This window comes from Phyllostomus hastatus, unplaced genomic scaffold (assembly GCF_019186645.2).
Source record: "Phyllostomus hastatus isolate PE091 unplaced genomic scaffold, TTU_PhHast_1.1 phas_contig_5, whole genome shotgun sequence".
Classification (NCBI taxonomy): Eukaryota; Metazoa; Chordata; class Mammalia; order Chiroptera; family Phyllostomidae; genus Phyllostomus; species Phyllostomus hastatus.
In genome coordinates, this window is record NW_025333897.1 from 25438 (window position 1) to 51676 (window position 26239).

The 26239-nt window shown below is 40.6% G+C and overlaps 1 protein-coding gene across 1 annotated transcript in view; it reads right to left on the reverse strand.

Moving 5' to 3' along the window:
- Positions 1-26239, reverse strand: part of LOC123823668 (centromere protein F-like) — a 56380-nt gene that overhangs the window by 19943 nt on the left and 10198 nt on the right. Inside the window, 5 exon segments of the mRNA XM_045846629.1 lie at positions 3-230; positions 2304-2439; positions 13382-13504; positions 16723-16851; positions 18832-18957. Coding sequence (XP_045702585.1) covers positions 3-230; positions 2304-2439; positions 13382-13504; positions 16723-16851; positions 18832-18957 — 742 coding nt within the window.

A 26239-nucleotide genomic window follows, 5' to 3' on the forward strand; every position in this document is an offset into this window, starting at 1 on the left:
AATCTCCAATGCACACAATAAAGCTTCAGACTCTCTCTGTGTTTTGGTTAACTTTTCACTCACTTGTTCAACATGATGTTCCCTTTCCTTGAAAAGGGCTTGAGAACCATCACATTGCTTTTCCAGATCAGCCAAGGCAAGCTTCAGTTTCTCTGAAGTCAAGGAATTCTCTTGTTGATTGATTTTTTCTTGGAGGTCTCTTAATGTGGTTTCTTGAAAAGCATTCTTAGCTATGAAAAATAAAAAAAAGCATTGTGAAGGTTTCAAATATTCATTTCATAAGAATTCTAAACGGAAAAAGAAAATCTAAACACACTAACAACTCCTCAGCCTTGTAAAAATTGGCATTATTGTGCAGACACCTCCTGCAAAGTAGATCACCAGATAATCATTTAAGCTTCCCAAAATACCATGAGAAACATAGTGATTTTAGATGTGCTAATATATTTGTTCATCTTCTTTGTAGGGAGCTTAAGAAAGTGATGTATAAAAAACCAAGAGATTACTTTTCTAAGCAGTTGCAACTTTTTCTTCTTCCTTTGTGTATATGTGGACAGGAATAGCTGTTTTATTGTGTTTTTCAGATGTTGTGAGTTTTACAAATGGAAGGCCAGACCCTCCACCAGCAAAAAGGTCAAAGCTCAATTTATTGTGTGTGATAATTACTTTATTGCAGTGATTGAAACCCACCTGCCCTATCTCTGAGACTTGCCTGTAGTTTTCACCTGTCATGAAATAATTACTCAGTCCTGGCCGGTATAGCTCAGAGGATTGAGTGTGGGCTGTGAACCAAAGGGTCGCCAGTTTGATGCCCACTCAGAACACATGCCTGGATTGTTGGCCAGGTACCCAGTGGGGGCCACTGGAGAGGCACACACACATTGATGTTTCTCTCCCTCTCTTTCTCCCTGCCTTCCCGTCTCACTAAAAATACATAAATAATATCTTAATAAAAGAAATAATTATTGAGAGAGAAAGAACTGACAAAAGCAGCCCTGAAGTGGAAATACTCCCTGCACTGGGGAGAAATCCTGATTTCCCAGAATAACCTTGGAACTGCTCCACCATTTTCTCCACAATCCATGGGTTCTGTACCAAAGAGGAAAAGATGCTTTACATTGGTACCTTTTAGGACCACTATAAAGGTATCACTCATGTCCCACATCCTCACAGGAAAACTAGTGTCTATGAATCCAAGAATCATCTGGGAGCTTTTTCAAACTTTGTTACCACCTTGTTTTCTGCCCAGCAACACACCTGTACCTCCTGGCCCCACCCAGTTGAGAATAACCTCAATGTTTTCATTCAACAGTGATAGGCATCCTTTCAACTCCCCAAATAAATTGAGGAGAAAAGACATTCTCCATAATAGATGATGAAGGAAGAATGTATTCTAAATGCAGGGGTGACAATAAGTGGAAACCAGTTCCTATTCTGACCCACTAATCTCAGTCTACCTACTGAGGAATGGCTCTCCACAGGCCACAAGGGCTATCAGTCTCCTCTGCTTATGGGGACCTGAGAAAATGACCCTGGTGGCCAACAATGGAAACTGCCCAAACATTCACTTTTCTATTGGTTTTCTTTCATGAAAGGCTGACATTTCTACCCACTACTGTTGAAAAACTGAATGCTGTTTGGGGGACTTGGGAATTGCAAAAAGAAAACAGTCACAGAGAAGTGTGACCCATAGTTCCATGATCCACAGGGTCCAGTTCAGAGAAATCCTGGATGTGCAAATACCCAAGCTGACAAAAAGAAATGGAACAAGAAGATATACAGTACACCTAAAAATGGGTAATGAACGGTGTATTCATTTAGTGTGTATAGCATGGTTCTGCGGCTCTACAGTAAGGACAAAATCATTCAGTGAAGTAAGTCATCAAAAACCAATGGTCATTCAGGGCTGGGACAACACACACTTCGTGTAGGGACTTTCCATGTAAGGCAAAGAGTGAGGAGACAAGCTGTCTGAGTGTCACTGATGAACACACTGGGGACAGACAACAGCACTCTGGGGAGACAGGCAGTGCTGACAATTTCCTTTGGTATGGAAAATATGTACCCCCCAGTTTCTAAATGCTGAAAAACAGGCATTTGTGGGCTCTATGTGTTCCAATAAAAAAAAAAGTGTCCGACTATCACTCTAGAAACTAAAAAGTGGAAGAGAGAAAACTTTCTGCACATCCTCTGCAGACATCTTTCTAGGAGACTAGATGGAAAAATTCAAAGTTTCTACAGCCATCCACCCTCCTCCATACAGCAGCTTAGGAAGTCACTCCATATCACAAACTTTTACTTACCCCTCATTTCCTCTGCAAAATCCTGGCTCTGACTCAAACATTGACTGGTCTTCTTCAGTTCTTCCTGCAGGTGGCAGACTTCTCTGGCACTTTGTTCAGACTGGCTCTTGAGGAAGCTGTTTTCCTGCTTTATTTCCTAAAGCACAAGTTTACTTGGTTATACTCCAAACAAATGTTCCAGCAAACTATGACTTCTGCATCAGGAAGAGTCCCTAATGGAACTGGTGGTGTGTATCTCATGGGGGTGGGGAGAAGATTCACACCTTCCCTTTGAGCACATTATACAATAAGACATTCTGACTTAAACCAAATGATTTTATGAATAGAATTTAAAACAAAAGCACAAAACCAAAATATGATGGCAACATCTTGTTTTGAGAAAACTATTTGAACTTTCTGGTTGTCTCTAAGCTTGTTAAAGGGTTCACTAAGATGGAAAATCCCATTAAAATGGTCCCAAAGAACACAAGCTGCAAGTTCTTATCACACCTGAATGATCAACTATATCTTTGGAAAGTCTGATGTGCCAAGGAACAACATACATTCACAGGAAAAATGTTTCCTTCACACTCGAAAATTATCTTAAGGTTCACTGTTACAGGGATGTCTTTATGAGTAAATTACTTTGCCTAAGTGTTTATCAAAAAATCTGCAATGACTTTTTGGAGTGGGCAGTAGAAAAGATGTAATATAAGAAAGACAGAGTCTCTGCCCTCTGGAAGAAGTGATACACACACTTCATAACTCAGGCAAGTACTAATGACTCAAGAGGGGCCGTGTGCTATGGGAAACCAGGCTGGATCACAGAAGCAAGATTTCATTCTACATAAAAGAGTTGAAGCTTTCACAGGGAACACAGAGTCTTTGGGCACCTGAGCAAATGAAGTGTCCATGCACCAAAGTGCAAATAAAGTATCAGAGACATAGATGCACCCGCACTGTATTATCTAGGGTAACATGAATAATTTTCTGAACCTTAAAAGCAGTAATATTTGTTTGCCTCATAAAAGTGCTATTGCTTATTGACATGAAAGACACAAACTACGATAAATCCTCTATTTTTTCAACCTGTTTTTCAACCTTCAGTGATGTTGTAGCTGAGAAGTATCTCACGTGATATGATATACATCCATTTGGAACACAGAAAATTGGCACATACTGAAAGAACTCATGATCTCACATCCTTGATGTGGAACATTCATAAGGCTAACTTTAAAACACACACACACCACACATGTTTAAATCATAACCCTGTGAGAAGTAAGGGAACATTTTTTTAATCTTAAAGAAAGAATGACATGGAAGTTCTAAACCCTTTTCATGCTATGCCCAATGCATCTCTTCCATCTGGCTGTTCTTGATTTATATCCTTTTATAATACACTGGTGTTTGTGGTATGAAGACAGTGGCCAGATGTGTAGGAGAGGAGTGCACTTCCACTCTGCACACAAGTGAAACACCTAGCCAATCTTCAGAAAAACAGAGCAAACAGCCAAGAATACTCCAGCATATATGAAGATTGGAGACCAGAAATTGTAGAGGACATTGAAAAATCAGATGAGTAGGTGGAATCTGTGAATACCAGGATACCTGCTGGAAGAGGAAAATCACCAACAAAGGAACCACAAATAGATAACAACCTAAGGATCCTCCAAACCTTGTACACATGGAAGAAACACCTTCAACACAACTTGCCCATACCTGCACAAAGAATGCAAGAGGTGGTGGACCCTCAATTAAAGTTAAGGAGTGACACTCACTTAACCAGCTAGAGGGAAGGACCCACCAAAGAAACATCCAACAATAATCAAATCCAAAGATATCTGGAGAGCCAACATAAATAAATGCCCAAGACCAGAGAGCTCAGAAGATCAGGAGATCAAGGAATCTCACAGGTGTTCTACCATAGAAGTTCACACCATAAACCCAGGGAGTCAGAACAGAGCATTTCAGAAGCAGAGGCTAACAGGAAGAGTCTCACAAACAATGGGAAGATGAAGAAACAATCCCAAATGAAGGGAAGGGAGGAAATCTCAGAAAGCATTCTAAATGAATTAGAGGCAAGTCAACTATCAGATATTGAGTTCAAAGCAATAGTTATAAGGAAGCTCACAGAGAATTACCAAAAGTTACAGGGAAACTACAATGAACTCAATGCAAACTACATCAACATGAAAAAAATAAATAGAAACTATCAATAAGAGCCAAGAGGAAATGAACAATGCTATTTCTGAATGGAAGAACACAGTAGAAGGAAACAAAAGCAGGCTTGATGAAGCCCAGGATTGGATCAGGAAGCTGGAGGACAAGGGAGAAGAAAACACCCAGAATGAGCAAGAAAGGGAAAACAAGCCCAGAAAAAATGAAGAGAGGTCCAGGGAAATGCAGGACAACATGAAACATAATAATATCTGTATAATAGGGATACCAGAAGAAGAAGAAGGGTGAGGGATAGAAAAATTGTTTGAAAAAGGAATGATGGAAAACTTCCCTAATTTGATGAGGGAAAAAGTCACTCGAATAAAGGAAACACAGAGAGTTCCAATAAAGAGGAACGCAAAGAGGCCCACTTCAAGACAGATCATATTTAAAATGGTAAAATTCAAGATAAAGAGAGAATCTTAAAGGCAGTGAGGGAAAGACAGGAAGTGACATACAAGGGAGCCCCAATAAGAATAGCAGCTGCCTTCTCAATGGAAACTCTTGAAGCCAGAAGGGATTGGCATAAGAAATACTCCAAGTCATGAGAACCAGAGGCCTGCAACCAAGACTACTTTATCCAGCAAGGCTCTCAGTTAAAAATGGAAGGCCAAATATGAAGCTTCCTGGACAAAAGAAGCCTCAAAGAATATAGCTCCTCCAAACAAGCTGTGTGAGAGATGCTAAAGGGTTTGCTTTAAAAACAGGAAGAAAAACAGTGAAAGAGGGAGGAACACAGGTACAAAAAAACTGGCAATGAATAAGTACTTATCAATAATAACCTTAAACACAAATGGATTAAATGTCCCAATCAAAAGACACAGAATAGAGGAATGGATAAGAAAACATGTCCCACAAATATGCTGCCCACAAAGGACCCATTCAGAACAAAAGACCTACACAGACTGAAAGTGAAGGGCTGGAAACAAATATTCCAAGCAAATGGACAGAAACAAAAAGGCAGGGTAGCAATACCTATATCAGACAAAATAGACTTCATAAAAAGAGCCATGAAAAGAGACTCAGAAGCTCACTTCATAATGCTCAAGGAAGAAACCCCCAATAAGACATAAACATTGTAAATATATATGCACCCAATATAGGAGAACCCAAATACATAAAGAAAATCTGGGAGGACTTCAAGAAAGATATTGTCAGCAACACAATTATAGTAAGGGAATTTAACACCCCACTGTCAAAAATGGACTGATCTTCCAAACAAAACATCAACAAAGATATTGTAGTATTGAAAAATGCTCTAGATGAAATGGACTTAACTGATATATATAAAGTCTTTCATCTCAAAGAAGCAAAATACAGATTCTTTTCAAATGCACATGGAAATGTTCAAACATAGGCCACATAATGGGACCCAAAACAAGCCTCAACAAATTCAAAAAAATTGAAATCATATCAAGCCTTTTCTCTGACCACAAGGGACTGAAACTAGAAACCAACCTCAAGGAAAAAAAAACCCAAACACTCAGACTCAAGGAGATTGAATAGCATGCTATTAAACATTGAATGGGTCAAAAAATGAGATTAGGGAAGAAATCAAAATGTTTCTGTAAATAAATGAAAATGAACTCACAACAATCTGAAACCTATGGGACACAGTGAAGGCAAGTCCTGAGAAGGAAGTTCATAACAATACTGGCCTACCTAAACAAGATAGGAACACTTCAAATAAACAACCTATCCCTATGCATATGAGAGCTCGAGGAACAACAACAGACAGCCCAAAGCAAGCAGAAGGAAGGAAGTAACCAAGATCAGAGCAGAATTAAATGACATAGAGACTAAAAGCACAATTCTAAGGATCAGTGAAGCCAGAAGCTGGTTCTTTGAAAAGATAAACAAAACCAACAAGCCTTTAAGCAGACTCGTCAAGAAAAAAAGACAGGAAAATAAACACAATCAGAAATGAGAGAGGAAAGATTACAACTGATACCACAGAAATACAAATTATTGTAAGAAAATATTATGAAGAACTATATGCCAAGAAATTTGAAAACGTAGGTGAAATGGACAAATTTCTAGAAAAAAATGTAATCTTCCAAAACTCAATGAAGAAGAAGAAGAAGAAATCCTGAACAGACCAATAACAGCAGATGAAATTGAAGCAGTAATCAAAAAGCTTCTGACACTCAAAAGCCCTGAACCAGATGGTTTCACAGGAGATTTTTACAAAGCATTTATGGGAGAGCTAACTCCCATCCTCCACAGATTATTCCACAAAATTCAAGAACATGGAAGACTCCCAAAGTCTTTTTGTGAAGTTGGCATTATCCTAATCCCAAAACCAGATAAAGACATAAGAAAGAAAGCAAACTTCAGACCAATATCTCTCATGAATATAGATGTTACTATCCTCAACAAAATATTGGCAAACCACATCCAGAAATACATTAAAAAGGTCATTCAGTATGATCAAGTGGGATTCATCCCAGGGATGCAAGGATGGTACCATATTCACAAATCAATAAACATTATACACCACATAAACCAAACAAAAGACAAAAATCACATGATCATATCAGTAGATGAGGAAAGAGCATTTGATAAGACACAGCACGCATTTGTGATAAAAACACTCAGCAAAGTGGGAAAGAGGGAGCATTTCTCAACATAATAAAGGCCAACTATGAGAGACCTAGAGCCAACATCCTATTCAATGGACAAAAACTTAGATCTTTCCCACTAAAATCAGGAATAAAACAAGAATGCCTGCTTTCACCACTCCTATTCAAAATATACTGGAAGTCCTAGCCACAGCAATCAGAGAAGAAAAACAAATAAAAGGCATCCAGATTGGAAAGGAAGAAGTAAAACTGGCACTGTTTGCAGATGACATGATAATGTACATAGAAAATCCTGTAGACTCCACTAAAAGAGTACTTGACCTAATAAATGAATTTGGCAAAAGAGCTGGAGACAAAGTCAATACTCAGAAATCAAAGGCATTTTTGTACACAAACAGTGAAATATCAGAAACAGACACCAGGAAAAATAATCCCATTTGATATATCAACAAGAAAAATAAAGTACCTAGGAATAAACCTGACCAAGGAGGTAAAAGACCCCCACTCAGAAAACTATACAACACTGAAGAAAGAAATTAAGGAAGACACAAACAGATGGAAGCATGTACCATACTCATGGATTGGAGGAATTAACATCATCAAAATGGCCAAAATATCGAGAGCAGTTTACAGATGGAATGCAATCCCTATTAAAGTATCAGTGACATATTTCACAGATATAGAACAAACATTTCAAAAATTCATATGGAAGCATAAATGGCCCCAAATAGCCACAGCAATTTTGAGAAAAAGAACAAAGCAGAAGGGATCACAATACCTGATATCAAATTGTATTACAAGGCCAGAGAGCATGGGAATAGACCACAGAGCTCAGAAATAAACCCAAGTCTCTACGGTCAATTAATATTTGACAAAGGGGGCAGAAGCATAAAACAGAGTCAAAATAGCCTCTTCAACAAATGGTGTTGGGAGATCTAGACAACTACATGCAAAAAAATGAAACTCGATCACCAACTTACACCATACACAAAAATAAATTCAAGGTGGATAAAAGACTTAAATATAAGTTGGGGCACCATAAAAGTATTAGAAGAAAACATTGGCAGGAAAATCCCAGTCATTCGACGCAGCAACATCTTCACGGATATGGACTCTAAAGCACGGGACATAAAGGAAAGAATAAACAAATGGGACTTCATCAAATTAAAAAGCTTCTGCATGGCTAAAGAAAACAACATTAAAATGAAAAGAGAACCAATTGTATGGGAAAACATATTTTCCAATGACACCTCAGACAAGGGTTTGATCTCCAAAATATATAAAGAACTCACAAGACTCCGCTCCAGGAAAAAAAACCCAATTAAAAAATGGGCAAAAGACTGTAACAGACACTTCTCCAAGGAGGACATACAGAGGGCCCAGAGACACATGAAAGGATGCTGAGCATCACTAGCCATCAGAGAGATGCAAACTGAAACCACAATGAGATACCACCTCACACTGGACAGAATGGTCATCATAAACAAATCAAAAAACAAATGTTGGAAAGGATGTGGGAAAAAGGGAACCCGAGTACACTGTAGGTGGGAATGCAGACTGGTGCAGCCACTGTGGAAAACAGTCTGGAATTTCCTCAGAGGACTAAAAATGAACTGCCTTTTGACCCAGCAATTCCACTACTGCGATCATACCTTAAGAGCCCTGAAACACCAATCCAAAAGAACCTAAGACTCCAATGTTCATAGCAACACAATTTACAATAGCCAAGTGCTGGAAGCAACCAAATTGCCCAACAGCAAATGCATGAATCAAAAAACTCTGGTGCTGTTATACAATGGAATTGTACACAGCAGAGAGAAAGGAGCTCCTACCCTTTGTGGTAGCATGGATGGAATTGGAGAGTACTGTGCTAAGTGAAATAAGCCAGGCTGTGAGGGACAAATACCATATGATCTCACCTTTAACTGGAACATAATCAAAAAAAGAAAAATGCAAACAAATATAACCAGAGACATTAAAATTAAGAACAATCTAACAATAGCCAGAGGGCAGGGGAGATGGGACAGTGGGGAGAAGAGTTTTCAGGAACTACTATAAAGGACACATAGACCAAACAAAGGGGGAGGGTGAAAGCAGGGAATGGAGGTGGGTTTGGCTGGGATAAAGGGACGGAGAAAATAGAGACAAGTGTAATTGAACAACAATAATGTAATGTAAAAGAAGGAAACAATGAAGACCTAGCCTCCAAAACCCTAGTGCACTATGAGAAAAGAGATGGCTCTGGCACTGTGGAGTTGGAAAGATGCCTTCAATGATCATTCTGGTTATCATCAGCAGATGGGTACCCAAGTAGCAAAGTCAAGTTCAAAAAGGGGGGAAATGTGGCTAGGGGAAAGTAGTTGAAACCTTGCTGGCAGCAACTCTGTTCATGCATACACATCCATTTCATATTCAAGAAAAGCAGGAGCCCATTGTAGTTAAACTCCTGTCTTTGTCCTAATCCTGCCTGCCTGCCATGTTGGCTAATTAAGACATCAATGAGAAAGGAAGGTCTGCTCCAGCTAACCCCAAGACTGAGAGGTTGACCTTCACACAAGGCAGTGTTCAAGTGTGCAAAGAAGGATCATTAAGATAAAATGGTGTTATTGGTTTACACCAGTATCATTAAACTATACACACCAGAGTCTCCAGGTCACTCTTCAAACTCAGGATAACCATCATGAAGAGATTGCAGATGTGAGGGGAAAAGCACCTGAAAGCACTCCAATAAGGGCAACAAGGAGTTTATTAGCATTTCTTCCCCAAACCTAAGAGCAGTCAGATCTGCATGATCAGTGCTAGGACCAGCTGAATGAGTTCAACATGAGAGAGAGTGACTGGAATTTAACCACCTGGCCTGACTTAGCATTCTTACTTTGCAACCTACCAAATATTTTCTTTCTACAAAATTAATCAGATCAGTTGGCATCTACAGCTGGAGGTAGCAAGAAAGCAGAGAATGCATCATATGCAAAGCTGTGTGCGCCCCGGAAAGGGAGGGGACAACTCCTGATTAGGTGTCTCTTGGTCTCCATCTGCCTCTGCCAATACCCAGAGACACTAAACATGAGTGGGACGTTAAATGGAAAGGTTGACATGTCTCTTTCTATTCTGACCTTAGCTCCACAAATACGTGTTTCTAGGAAAGAAATGTTCAGCCAACTTTGGGACCCAGCATACCTCTAATGCTACAGCTATGACCAACTCAAGAACTTTAAAAGGCCAGAATTAGGAAAATGAACATCTGAAAGTGGAGCTGTAGGCTGCCATCCATGAGCAGGTAGTTCTATCTGCAAGGCCAGGGCCACTTAAGACTTGATTGGGTAGTGCACTATCAACAACAAGTTAAGGACACAAGGATATGTTCTCCTATCAACTGTTGCATCCTGACATGATTTGCAAAATTGGGCACAAGCCTGGGAAAACACAACAGATGTCCCTAAAACCACAAGCCAGCATTAGAGCTTAGCAAGCTATTCCACCCAGATCAACTTCTGTTTAGGGGCAGCAAGGGAGGCATCCTTTCCTAGGGCCAGACAAAACAGATTTCAGCTCTTGTGTGTTGTTTCATGATCCCATCTATGAATGAAGCTTAATATGACCCTGCTGGGTCCAAAACTGTTTGGTGTACAAGGGATGGAGGCAACTGATGTGTTTTTCCCTTCTGTCTCATCCTTCCTGCTTGCCAGACAAAGCTCCTTAGATCACCTGGTGTAATACATAGCCCTGTGCCCAGAAGGTCCCCAGCCTATGCTGCCCTGGTCTTGGCTGTCCAATGCTAGTGCATGATTGCTGAACCCCAGTGTTCTGGGACAGGCAGTCAATGCAGGATGAGAAGTTTACCTGAACCCTCCATTCACTTTGATATGAAATGTTAACTTTACCCTTGATCAGGCCTCTAAATCACGTTCCCACTACTGATTATTTCCCATCAAGAGCGCTGCATTTGTTTGTGAACACCAACAAGAAGAATTTCAGTACAACTGTCATGTTATTTTGGCATGCAAAACCTATCAGTGCTAAATTTGTTTGTATTTATTCATAATTAGTAACAGAAAGAGATCCAGAGTGATAGAACAGGCAACCTTCTAAATGTGTCAAATGTCAAATGCTCTGTCCCCTGGCTCACCCCCTGCTGTGCTGTGGGTGACAGCAAACAGGTCATAACAGTCGTAAAGAGCAGAGCAATGAGCAGGTGAACTGCAATGATCTGCTGAGCACTAGTGTGCTGGCCAGTGTTTAACTTCACCATAATCCAGCTTTGGAAAGGAAGAGGTATTATTCATCCTCATATGCAGATGAGGAGAGTCAGACTCAAGGGAAAGGCATTGTCCCAAGGTCACCCCACAGGGAGATGGTAGAAAAGCAAAGCAGTTTCAGATGTCACTCAGCATAGAGCCAGCAACATTTCCCCATGAAGTTGTGCTACCACTCAAACTGGGTAAATCACTTTTCTAATCCCAGTGCCAGTTGAAAATGCAAGAGCCAGCTAAATCTTTTGAGTTCTTCCATTCTCTTCAAAAGAAGACACACACACACAATGAAGACAGATACTAAGTGAATTCCCTGGCCCTGGGGTATGCCCTTCACAGGACTGCCCTCATTGGTCACAGAAGTCAAGGAAATACTCATGGAGGTGCAACAAGGTGGGCACTGAACTCAGTTGAGGCGAGGTCAGGGCAGACAGCTCCACAACTGACCCACCACACTCTGTGGGGATATTGTTGTGCCTTGGCCAAGCAAACCATTTGAAAAGTCTTTGAACCCTCTTAGGCGACAACTGCTTTTACAATAGCTTTCACCAGGCAGCCAGTGGAGTTGTGGGAGAGTTCTTGGATGAAAGGGAAGCTTGCAGAGTGAAGAGTTCCATGCCAGTCTGTTCCTGGATATGTTAACAAGAGCATCTGTTGCTTGATCTCCAATGGTCAAAAGGCAAAGGTTTGTTTTGTTGGAAGGAAAGACTTCCATTTTAAAATGCTCACTGAGGGAACCATCACCTGAGAGGAAGCTTCCTTCCACTTGGGTGGCTGGAACAGTGGCCTCCTTTCTCTAGCTGTAGGACCCCTCTGAGGCTGTCCTGTTGGCTGTCACTGGTACTATGTCAGATGCTCTCACTTTACAATAATGTTAGGCTCCTCAAAAATGGGGGTTGCGTACATTTCTACTCTCCTCCACTGCATAAATAACTGTTCTGTGCAGAGCATGTTTGTAAAGAGTATCATTACACTCTAAAAAGTGACTGCTACATATTTCAAGAATATGTTGAAATTTTTCTTTCCTGTAACTTTTTTGTAAATCCTCACCCGAACATATGTTTATTGATTTTAGAGAAACAGAAAGAGGGAGAGAGAAAGAGAGAAATGGATGTGAGAGAAACATGTCAATCTGTTGCTTCCTCTACAAGCCCCAACTGGGGATGGAACCCTCAACCTTTTGGTGTACCAACGATGCTCCAACCTACTGAACCACCTGGCCAGGGCTTTCCTGTGACATAGGAAGGACAGGAAACTTCTGCTCTTCTGCTGTGCTTCTTCATAGTACAGTGCTACTGATTCATGGGTCCATCCAAATTATTTCACTCTATTGAGTGTCCCTAAATGGCCCTTAATTAAGCCCTTTCTAATAAACTTCAAACCACAAAATAGACTCAGAGAAATGCCAAATTAACCTTTCCAACAAAATCCTCTCACTAGGAGCAATGTCAGGGTAGCCCTCAGCAACTCTACAAATGCACTGCAAACATGCTCAACACACAGGCTAATGTTGACTTGTGAGGCCAGAGTCACCGAACTTATAATTACTTGATGTTTTCATAAGAATTTATAACCTAAATCCTCTTCATTTGACATTTATTTTGGCTCCTTTAAATTACTGACTTTCTACCAGAATTTTAATATTTTGTGACATTAAAGCCAATCATTGGGATGGGATTTATATTATATCCTTGTCCCAAAACCAATTTTGTTTCTTTCCATTTAGAAAATTCCTTGCCTTCTTAGTTTCTTCTCCCTCCTAGGTGGTCTAACTCAATCCTTTATAACAAGAGTAGTAGATCTTCTTAAATACAAGTCATATTCTCTTATAATTGCTACACAGAGTAATTCTATCCAAATAGAAAGGGGGAAAAAGCACCATGGTTTATGTATTAGGTTATATACCAAATACTTCCTAAGAAATTCTGGCAAATGAAATAGAAATGATATGGTCTTGACAAGCTACTGAAAAATAGAGTAGAGATTCCGTGTCACCGCGTCTGGAACAGAAGCTGATAAATGCTCATCTCTGCTCCTCACTCACCTCATTGCTCCTCCTCAGCTTATTTTCTGTGGTCTGACTCGCCCGTAAGGCCTGTTGGGTTTGGCTCAAATGTTGCTTCAACTCTTCCAATTCTCCTTGTAGCTGGTGCTTTCCTGATGTGACCTACAGAGAGAAAAATAAGGCCAAATGTAGTTTTCTGCTGTTTACTTTGTAAATCATAATGTCATCTTGTATAATAAAAGAGTCACTAAATAAAAGAACAGGCCCTTGAAGTAGGTTGAGACTCTTGATGTGAAAGACATGGGTCCAACTGCAAGCTTCACAGTAGAGTGGTGTGATGTGACTGGCATGATAAGATCCATCTGGCCGATGGTTGTTAAGAGACTGAGGAAGAAGTGCAGAGCAGGGAGACAAGTAGGAGGCAAGAACAGTAACCCAGGTGGGAGATGACATGGTCTGGGGCCCTACACAGCCATAGACGTGGTGGAAGTAGTCACATTCCATGTAAAATACAGACAGAGATAAAGCCAGGAGTGTTCTTAGCAGGGAGGTATGTAGCACATGAAGGTTTCCTGGGGTAGCTGATGACACTCTACCCCAAACAGATAACGGATATAAGAGAGCATGCCCAATAATCATTTATCATTAATTATATATTCTATATACATGGCATTTTAAAACAAGAGTTTAAATGTGCAAGATTTCAGGACCAGATGGAGGTGTACATAGGTACTCGTTGCTTTCTGTCACAACCAAAAGAACACAACAACAAATTTACAAGAAAAACCAACCAAAAATGCCAGAAAATCAAACTGTATGGAAGTCAGACACCCAAAGAGCTAAAGAGGAAACATACATTCAGAATGCTAGGAGGGGCAGACATGGGCACCTGAGGTGGAGAAGACACATGGTAAGGTGGTAGCTGGAGGACCAGGTCAGCAAGGTGGTGGCTGGGGGACCTAGTGTTCCCATATTCGTGTGTGGATAAATTGGAAGAAACATCTGGGGAGCCACACAGACTGTGCAACCCTGGGTTCCAGTGCAGGGAAATGAACCCTCAAAACCTCTGGCATTAAAAGCGTTGGGAATGATTTTAGCACAGGAGACACTCCCAGCCTCACAGGAGAGGTCATTGCAGAGACCCACAAGGTACCAGAATGTACAAAAGCCCATACAACCAGGAATCAGCACCAAAAGGGCCAAGTTGGCTTGTGGAAAGCAGGGGAAGTGACTGGAAGCCAGCCAAGAGCCAAGCAGGCAGCACTGTTCCCTTTTTGAACCCCACTCTGACTTACAGTGCCACAGTGGAAGGACTGAGTTGTCCCATTCTGGTCAATACTGAAGGTTGGGCCCATTAGAACAAAACAAGCACTCTGAAACAAAACTTTGGCCAAGAGGAAAGAACACATCAGTTGTCCAAAAATAGAATGAAGGGATGAAGAGATAACCAACCAGAGCTGAAAACACTGGTAACTGGGATGCTCACACCAATGGTTGAGCATGCAGGCCAACAAGAGAAAGAAGTGAAGGCTATGCAAAGTGAAATAAAGGAGATATAAAAGGACTAACATGACAGGAATGACATTGGTACTCAAATCAAAGTTTCAGAGCAAACAGAAGAAGTAAACATTCAACCAAAATAGAACGAAGAAACAGGAATTCAAAAAATATGAGGAGAGGCTTAGGAACATCTGGGACATCTTGACACATTCCAACATTCAAATCACAGAGGTACCAGAAGGAGAAGAAGAGTAAGAAATTGAGAACTTATTTGAAAAAAAAATGAAGGAGAACTTCCCTAATGTAACAAAGGAAATAGACTTCCAGGAAGTTCAGGAAACTCCAAGAGTCCCAAAGAAAGTGGACCCAAGGAAGTACTCAACAAGGTACATCATAATTACATTACCCAAGATAAAAGAAAAGCAGGGAATTTTCAAAGCAGCAAGTTGAAAGGACATAGTAACCTACAAAGGAGCTCCCATAAGACCATCAGCTGATTTCTGGAAAGAAACCTTACAGGCAAGAAGGGGCTGAAAAGAGGAATTCAAAGTCAGGAAAGGCAAGGACCTATATCCAAGATTACTCTCTCCAGCAAAGTTATGATTTAGAAAGCAAGCATAGATAAAGTTTTTCCCAGATAAGGTCCAGTTAAAGGAGTTCATCACCACCAAACCCTTATTATATGAAATGTTCAAAGGACTTATCTAAGAAAAAGAAGATGATCAAAATATGAATAGTAAAATAACAATAAAGTCACAACTATCAACAGCTGAACCTAAAAATAAAAACTAAGCAAACAACTAGAACAGGAACAGAATCACAGAAATGGAGATCACACAGAGGGTTACCAGTTTGAAGGGGTCAGGCAGAATGGGAGAAAAGGTATAGGGAATAAGAAACATAAATGGTAGATACAAAATAGACAGGGGGAGGTTAAGAATAGTACAGGAAATGGAGGAGCCAAAGAAGTTATGTAAATGACCCACGGACATGAACTAAGGGGAGAGGGAATGCTAGAGGGAATAGGGGTGCCGGGTGCAGGTGAAAAAAGGGGAGAGAAAATGGGCCAGTTGTAATTGCAGAATCAATAAAAATATTTTAAAAAGGACTTTGAATGTGCTATATATAATGTACACACATATACCCATATACACATGGGTGTGTATACAAATAAATAAAGGTAGACTCGGCTGAGTGGTAATGACTCATTTGGAAGTATGAGAGAAAAAAGACAGGTGAAGATGACAGGTAACACTTGGCCTGAGCAATGTGAAGACCACAATTGACATGTCCTGAGATGAGAAAGTCCAAGGGAGGAGCAAGACTGAACAAGCAGCTCCAGTTCCAGTACTGACATGTGAAGTGTGAGATGCCTTTTAGAGATGCTGAGCAGAAATGTCAGATATACACTCATGAGTCTCAAGTTCAGGACCAATGCTCCAACTCAAGATATGAGCATGGCAGCCATCACCACAGAGAGAAAACCTAAAGCCACACAGCTGGATGACATCATTTTTGAAATGAGTGCTAAACAAGCAAGGGGATGTAATTTTCAGTGCTTTGAGTGTTTCAGGGCAAAATGACTTGGGAGATCTCCCACCTGGAGATATCCCACCCAGTTATCTGACCAAGAACCAGAATGTCAGAGAGCTCCATAGACCCTGACATCTGAGAACCCCACTCCTCACGCTCTCACTCACTCACTGTCCTCTTGTCAAAATGAGAGAAGCCAGACCCACACAGATTTCCTCTGTTCTCCTGTTTGAAAGTACAGAGGGTGAGGCTGGAGCATATTTCCCTCCAAAGCATCCCAGGTCAGCTGTGGGACAGAGCTAACATGTCCAAGGACAAGGAGAGGGAATGAAGTGAGGAGCACCTACTTTATCCAGCTCTGCCTGCAGGCTGTTGCGAGCGTTCTTGGCCTGCTGCAGCTCCTGTGTGAGTCTGCCTTTCACCTGTGAGCTCTCTCTGTACAAGATTTGGAAGGCACGCTGTTGACTGGAGAGCTCCTGAAAAGAGAAATGCATACTCTCAGCACTGATGATGGTGCACAGGCAGGTTCCAGGGTGACACAGTCATCCCATAGGATATGTGATGGCAGAGCCAGAGACAACAGGAAGCCTAGCTGACCATTCACTCAGTCATAAACATCAGCAGCCTGATGTTTATGTACAGGTCCCAGTCATCCAATCCTGGTTTCCGAGGGCCAGGACAGGAGCCCACCTGTTGACTGCACCACCACTATGAAATCAATCACCTCTGTTTGAAGCATCCAGGGGAAAAAGAGAGTAAAGCTGAGCTGCAACCATCACAGTTTAGCTTAGAAATCAAACACACTCATGAATGGAGCTTAAAACTATAAATACCTTACACCACTTCAGATTGACAATGATGCAAAGCATATGAAAACAGTGAGCTTAGATCAGTGCAAAAGTACACCAGAGTAACATTTGCAGGCACTTTCCCTTTGACATGTAAGTGTGCTTGTTTTCTTTCTTTCTTTCTTTCTTTCTTTCTTTCTTTCTTTCTTTCTTTCTTTCTTTCTTTCTTTTTTTGCCATTGGGTTTTGGGATTTTTTTTCCTATCATCTTAGTGCTACACCAGGTACTAGCAGCTTTGGCTAGCAGCTTTGGCTACTCATATTTTGGGCTGGGGACAATGCCTTTCTTTAAGGGACAGTCCTGTATTATAGGATGGTTACCAGCCTCCTGGCCCCTAGCCACTAAGTGCTGGTAGCCCCCCACTCCCCATCCCAGTTGTACAATAAATAAAGGTCCCCAGGTGTTGCTAACCATTCTCTGGGAAGAAAGATTTCACCCCTTTTTTTTCTGGCCAGATGGACTCAGTTGTTTGCAACATCATCCTATGAACCAAAGAGTTACAGGTTCAATTTCTGTTGGGACACATGCCCTGGTTATGGGTTTGGTGTCCAATCAGGGCAAAGGCAAGAAGGAACCAATCTGTGCTTCTCTGTCACATGGATGTTTCTCTCCTCTCTCTTCCTGTTACCCTCCCCCACCCTCTCTATACATCAATGGGCATGTCCTCACATGAAGTTTAAACAAAATCAGCCCTGATGGAAAACTGCCATTCTAGACTATAAAACCCATGGTCTTAAGTCTCCCCTTTCACCGAGGAACTAGCAGAATGTGTGGTATCTCAGTTACCTCAGAAATAATAGCTGCCATCTTTCAATACTTGTTCACCAGGGGGTCACTCTGTAAGTGATATAAGTGTCTAATTGCTAGCCTCTACACCTGAAGCTAATGGAAAACTAAATGTCAACCAGAATGAAAGCAAAATTTAATTACATTTAAAAATATGGAAATGCACAATTGGTGATGATTACTCCAGGATGCAGAATACCTTCCTTCTGGGTAATTCTCTGTGTCTTGCCTTGTGTGTGTAAGTTGTTCTGTGAGACACTCCATGAGCTAGTGGACAGTCAGTGTGTATGTGAGGCTGTGTCACACCCAGATGAGCTCCGATCTGCAGACACTCTCATTGGAAGTCCGCAGACCCTCCAACCATGGGACACACTGTCAGACCAACTTACCTCCTGCTGGCAGCTGTCCCTCCTCAGGAGCATCCTCAGCCCTTACCTGCCACCCATCATCTTTCCCCACTTATTTCATTGACTACTGTTCTAAAGTGTTTGCCAGCCCACAGGCTTTCAAAGCAGACAGGGAATGTCATACAATTTCCATCACAACAGAAAGGGTTCAAAGGAAGAAATGGGACCTCTTCCTACTGTGAACAACAATCTCAAATAAATCACAAAACATGGATGAAAAGGAACATTCTCACTGCCAGTTGCTTCTCCAATCAAAACCTGAAAGACTCAAAGTATGAAGGGAAACACATGGACTTTCTCCTCACACAGCATTTCCCTAGCAGAACTTACCAAGTGATGACACAGGGCGGCTCCTCCTCTCACTGAGGGTACTGAGACACCGCAGACAAATGCCTCATGGACCTGTGCACCTTACCTCTTGAAACTGTTTTCCTTTTAACTTGAGTTTCTGTTCCAGAGAACATCTGGAACTTTCTGCATTCTGTCGATAAAGGCTCAAATCTTCAGTCAATTTTTTCAGCTTTTGTTCCAATGCAGTATACTAACGACAAATAAAAATGTACAGTAGAAAAACAAAGTGTTCAAGGAAAGAAGTCATATTTCCAACATTACAAAAATGAGTCCCAAGTTCTGGTTCAGTTTATCATTGTGTTTTGACATTCTCATTTCATAAAATATTGGGTTTAAACTATTAGACATACAGGGAAACCACACTAGTGATTTTAGTACACACAACATTGATGTTTGGGATATAGGAGCAAGAATGTAAAGGCTTAGACCACTGAAATCCTTCCTCATGTGCACTGTGAAAAGGAACTCAGTGTGTCAGAAGCAAGGTTCATCGAACGTTTAGCTGCATTGGACAGATTAAAATGAAGTGATGGTTGTCGAAATTATAGTCTGTCAGATAATCAGATGGTTCCCGTTACTCTCAAGGGGTAGTCTGTTTCAAGCATATTACATTCTGTGACAAACTGTAAACATTAAAAGGCTTCTTTCCACACTGCTCTCGCTTTGCCATTTTAAATTTCTGGAGATTCACAGTGCTCCAGTGAATACCACACCTGGTTTTTAACCAAGCTGCCATGAGCAACACCAAGAACCTTCTTTTGTCTTTTCACAGAGCCTTCCTTCCTTAAAATCATCCTTTAAACATGAACTACATCAAAATTATGGATATTCCTCTCAAACTAAATGGAACCAAGTGGTCTGAAATCTTCAAGTGCTGAAATCCATTCCTCTCTCTTCCCCGTGGTGCCCACATCCTGAAACTGCACCCACAAAACAACTCTGAGAGCCCAGGGAGGAGTCAGAGTGGGTTTTGTGGGTGGGAGAGAACTGCCTGGTCCAGAATGAAATGTGCCCAATGGGGCAAATCCCTCTACTAATGTATTCTCCTGAGACACATCATAGTCCCATTTAGAACTATTACAAATAGTAGGGAAGTAAGAGAAAATTCATTAGAAAAACAGAACACTATGTAATACCTTGCCAGAATACCAGTCAAACACCAATCATTAACTAAGCAAAGATTGAAAGAGCAAAGCTGGTCATAAATGACCACCAGGTTTTACAAGTATCAGAAATGTCAAAATCTCAACTTCAAAACATAAAATATTAACCCAGTGGTTCAAATTAATGTCCACTGCCTTGGATATTAAGACACCTTTGTCATTATCCTTCATTTTCTTGAATTTCAAATCACCAAGGAAAAGTAGTATAACACATTATTTATAATAGGCGTGAATTCAGTAAACATTGATTGTATGCCTGCTAGATGTCCAACAATGTACTAGGTACTGGGGATACAGCAGTAAACAATTCAGATGAAAACCACTGCCCACTTAGACCAGAATTTTGGATGTCAGCCAATGTCAGGGGGAAAAACCCACACAGGGTGTGGTAGATGAATGAGCACTTGGCCCCCTCTGCTGGCCCCTCTTCAAACTGCAAGTCACTCCATGAAAGGATCCCAGAATCAACAATTTTTTCTTCCTAGAAACAGTGGGTTAAACAAGAGCTTTCAGGGCATTTTATTTATACTTGATTTAAAATTTAAAAAATTACATCCTGATATTGATGGTGCACAATCACGTCAGAGTAGCTAAGCACTGGGTGTCATGATGTCCCAGAACATTCTGAAAGAGTGTCCAGGGCTCAAGTCCCTGAATGTATGCAGCACAGGACCGTGGCACTGAATGTTCTGGGCATGAGGTTGTCACCTGTACACTGTGGGTGGTGAACTCCAGGCTTGGTGCAAGCCCCAAGACTTTGTTTCTATGTAACTTCAGCAGCTTTGTGTCCCATGTGGCTCATAAATGCTTAATAAAGAAGCATTCCAGACACAGCAGGTGTTCACTGAAGAACATGGCATTGACTTTGGTTCAGTGAGCTCCATTTCACTTAACAGGTGAATGTAATGGTAGTTCAGGGAAGAGCATAAACAGTGCACAACTTGACTTCAGCAACAGATTTGACCAGGTCATATTGTCCTTATAGGCAAGACAGGGAAAGGCACACTGAATTTTTAGTTAGGTGGATTGTAGTTCAGGGACAAATGAAATCATAAAGCATTGAATGAACAAGTTGGAAGAACCTGGAGGGATGACTAAGAGAAAGAAAGCAGAGCTGTGGTCTTAGCACTCAGCATTGTCCTACTCAAATATTAGGATTCACCATGCAGTTGGAAGAGACTTCAGCAGGTATGAAAGCTAGAACAAAGATTCAGCGCTCTTGTCACATCAAACCAACAACACAAAAGGTGAAAGGGTAAGTATGATTCTTATCCAGAGTAACAACTGAGCTGGCAGGAATGCAACTGAAAATGAGCTTCATGGACAAAGAGCTCAGTGTTACAATAACTACTAATATCAATATAAGTTCACCTGTTCAAACACTATGCTAAAGCCTTCATGGAAATTACTGCAATCTCTACAACAATCCTATGACACAGGCTACCTTAACATCGTTTTTAATGATTAGGCAACTGAGGCTCAGAACACCATACAACTTTGATGTAGCTCTAAGAAGCAATGCAAGCGGGAGGTCGGAGAGCCAGAACTGAAATCCAAGTCTTTTTAACTTGGAAAACCAACTCAGACTGCACAAGACAATGCATATATTGCTCAAGGCTGGCCACAGTCCCTTTGACCCTCCAGTGCACCCTCGTCCATCTGATCGGTACCTCTCAAGAATTGCTCTGTGCAAAGCACTGCACTAGCAGAATGTCTGAAAATGAACCCAAACTACCACTTCCAGAAAGACAAGCTAGATGTGCATTTCCCTATTCCTCCCATCAAGAACAACTAGCAATTCTGGCCATTACATCAAAACAAGCATAAGAAAGCTCTAAAAGGAGAGGAGATTGATTGACTTCGGACTTTGGGCCCGGGGGGAAACTTCATGGATATAAATAATACCCTGAGGCAGTACCTTCCAGGAATGTCCAGGAAAGCAAGACATTCTCAGGGAAAGGAAAACTAAGACAATCTGTGGCCGGCAGAAGAGTTACAGAAAGTTCTCTGTACAGGAAATGATGAAAGGACGGAATTGGAAGGGAACTGAAAAAAAAGAGGAAGGAAGCATATATCAATATAATAGGCTTTCCTTCCCTTCTTCAGTTTTCTCAACTGTGTTTGACAGTTGCAGCAAAAGTGAAAATGTTGTCTGAAACAATTCCACATAGATGTAGAAAAAATACTTAAAATTCCATTAGAAATAGAGTAAGATAACAAATGAATAGAGAAGTAAATTTTCTATAATTTATTACGGCTGGTAGAATGACAACACCAACAGACAGTGATAAGCTGTGTGTACTGATGATGGAATGTCTAGAAAATCACTGTAAAGGCTCTACAAAAAGTACATTCAAAAACACTATAGCTAAACAATAATGGAATTTCAAAATATGTACAACTAACCCTCAGAAAAGCAGGAAGAAAGAAAACAGATGGAAAATGGAAAGAAAAAGAAAACAAAAAATCAGATGGCAGACTTAACCATGGACTATCACAGATTACATTAAGTGCAAATAGTCTAAATTCACTAATGAAAAGAAAGATATTCAAAGAGTGGATTAAAAAATACACCCAAATGACTTCCGGCCAAGATGGAGGTATAGGTAGACATGCTGTTCCTCCTCGCACAGCCAAGATAGAGACAACAACAATTTAGAAGCAGAATAACAACCAGAACTGACAGAAAATTGATCTGAATGGAAGTCGAACAACCAAGAAGTTAAAATAGACATGTTCATCCAGATCAGTAGGAGGGGCAGAGTCAGGAAGCCGGGCACGGGTCATGGTGTGAAGATCAGAGAGCCAGAGAGCATTGGGACTGGGCACATAAGGCATCTGGGGCACTCAAGACCACAGTGGGTGGACCCTGATCGAGAAAAGGGCAGCTGGCAGACCCAGCGAGGCAGCGATTGCGAAGCAAGGCTCTGAGCACAACCCAGGATCCCAGTGCTGGGAAATAGAGCCTTGGGGCACTGATCGAAAACACCTGTTGGGGGTAGAGTGGCAGGGAGAGATTCCCAGCCTCACAGGAGAGGTCCTTGGAAAGTCCCATCCACACGGGAATTGGCACCAGAGGGGACCAGTTTTCTCGGGGGAAGCAGCGAAAGGGACTGAGGTCTGACAGAGAGCAGAGCAAGAGCCGTTGCTCCCTCTTGAACCCCACCCCCACATACAATGTCACAACCCAGTGACTGGGGTACCCCTCCCTGGTGAACACCTAAGGCTCTGCCCCTCATACATAACAGGTATGACTAGACCAAAGGGGAGAGAAAAAAAAAGATGACTCAAACCAAATGAAAGCCTCACAACCAGTACTTTTAAGCAACCGAGAGATAGCCAAACTATCAGATGCACAGTTAAAAGCACTGGTGATCAGGATGCTCACAGAACTGGTTGATTTTGGTTGCAACTAGAAGAAAAAGTGAAAGCTATACTAAGTGAAGTGAAGGTAAATGCACAGGGAACCAAACAGTGATGGAATGAAAGCTGGGTCTCACATCAATGGAGTGGACCAGAAGGAAGAAAAAAACATACAACCAGAAAAGAATGAAGAAATAAGAATTCAAAAAAACGAGGAGAGGATTAGGAACCTCCAGGACATCTTTAAATGATCCAACATCTGAATTATAGGGGTACCAGAAGGAGAAGAGGAAGAGCAACAAGTGGAAAACTTATTTGAACAAATAATAAAGGAGAACTTCCCCATTCTAGCAAAGGAAATAGACTTACAAGAAGTCCAGGAAGCTCAGAGAGTCCCAAAGAAGTTGGACCCAAGGAGGAACACACCAAGGCACATCATAATTACATTAGCCAAGATTAAAATGAAGGAGAGAATCCTAGAAGCAGCAAGAGATAAGGAGACAGTTACCTACAAAGGAGTTCCCAACAGACTGTCAGCTGATTTCTCAAAAGAGACCTTGCAGTCAAGAAGGGGCTGGAAACAAGTATTCCAAGTCATGAGAGGCAAGGACCTACATCCAAGATGAGTCTATCCAGCAAAGCTTTCATTTAGAATGGAAGGGCAGATGAAGTGCTTCTCAGATAAGGTCAAGTTCAAAGAGTTCCTCATCACCAAGCCCTTATTATAGGAAATGTTAAAGGGACTTATCTAAGAAAAAGAAGATAAAATAACATGTATAGTAAAATGACAGCAAACTCACAATTATTAACAACCACACCTAAAACAACACAAAAACAAACTAAGCAAACAACTGGAAAAAGAACAGAACCACAGAAATGGAGATCACATGGAGGATTAGCAACAGGGGAGTGGGAGGAGTGGGGGGAAGGTACAGAGAATAAGTAGCATAGATGACAGATAGAAAATAGACAAGGGGAGGGCAAGAATAGTATGGGAAATCTAGAAGTTAAAGAATTTATGACACATGGACATGAACTAAAGGGGGGGAATGTGGGTGGGAGAGGGTTGCAGGTTGGAGGGGGATGAAGGGGGGAAATGGGACAAATATAATAACATAATCAATAAAATATATTTTAAAAAATACACCCTAATGTATACTGTCTACATCAAGCTCACTTCAAGTATAATAATATAAATAGACTGATAGTAAAAAGACAGAAATAAATATCACAGCAACATTAATCAATGGAAAGCCAAAGTGGCTATATTACTATCAGATAAGGTAGACTTCAGAATACAGGAAATTACCAGAGACACCAAGGGTACTATATAAGGGTCAATCCACCCAGAGGTCATAGCAATCCTAAATGTGTATGCATCTAACAATGGAGCTACAAAATATGGGAAGGAAAAGCTGATAAAACTGAAAGGAGAAATAAACAAAGGAACAATTATGGGGTGCTTTCAACATCCCATCTCAACAATTGATAGACCTAGACAGAAAATCAGCAAGGGTTTAGAATTCAGCAATACCATCAACCAATAGGAGATACTGCATTTTAGAACCCTTGACCCAATGAAAATATGCATTTTTCCAAGTGCCCATAAAACATATATCAAAATAGGCCATATCCTGGGCCATAAAACAAACCTTAACAAATTTTAAAGATTGGAGATCCTAGAGTATGTTCTTTGGACATAATGGAGTCAAATGAAAAATCACTAATGGAAAGAGGAAAATCTCCAAACACTTGGAAGCTAAACAAATTATTTCTAAAGAATACATGGGTCCAAGGAAAAAACATTAAATGCATTGAACTGAACAAAAAGTAAAATACAATATATCCAAATTGTAGAACACAGTTAAAGCAGTACTGAGAGGGAAATTTATAGCATTAAATGCTTCCATGAGAAAAGAAGAAAAGTCTCACATTAACCATCTAAATACCCAACCTCAACAACCTAGAAAAACAAGAAGAAAATAACCCAAAGCAAGCAAATGAAAATAATCGAACAAAAATCAATGACACTGAAAACAGAAAAATAAGAGAAGCAATGAACCAAAGAGCTGATTTGTTAGAAAAATCAATAAAAGAACAATGAAACTGGCAAATCTTTAGGAAGACTGACAATGAGAAAAAGGAGGAGATACAAATGTCTGCATACCACCTGACACACAGGCATCAAAAAGTATGGAAATACTGCAAAAAACTCCACATACATGAATTTGACAATTCAGTGAAATTAATGATTTCCCTCCAAAACACAAACTATCCCAACTCATTCAATATGAAATAAGTCATTTTAATAGCAATGTCAATATTTTAAAGTTGAACTTGCAATTTTAACACTCTCAAAACAGAGATCTCGAGGCCCAGATGGTTTCATGGAGAATTCTACAAAATGTATAAAGAAATAACACAAATTCTACAGAATCTCTTCAAAATAGAGAAGAGGAGGAAATGCTTCCCAGTTCATTTTATGGAGTTAATGTTACTGTAATGATCTCTGATACAAATACCAAAGACAAAAAGAAGAAAGAAAATCGCTGAGCAATATACCTCATGAATATTGACACAAAAATCCTTAACAAACTATTAGCAAATAAAGTTCAGAACTATATCAAAAGAATTATACACCATGGCAAGCAGTACTTATTCCAAGGATGCAAAGCTCATGCAAATATTTAAAAAGCAATAGTGACAAGGCATTATTTCATAAAACTCAGTATGAATCTTCAATTATCTTAAAATGTAAAAGATTGTTTTTCACAAGATAAACTCTTCCTACAAGAAATATGTTGGACATAGGGGTAGGGGTAGATACTACATTGGTGTTTACCTTCTGCCTTAGAAATTTCTAGAGTTTATTAGAAGTCAATTCCTTAAGTCTGACAGGACTATGTTTGCAAGTTTCTCTGTGATTCTGACAATGAGCCAAGTGTG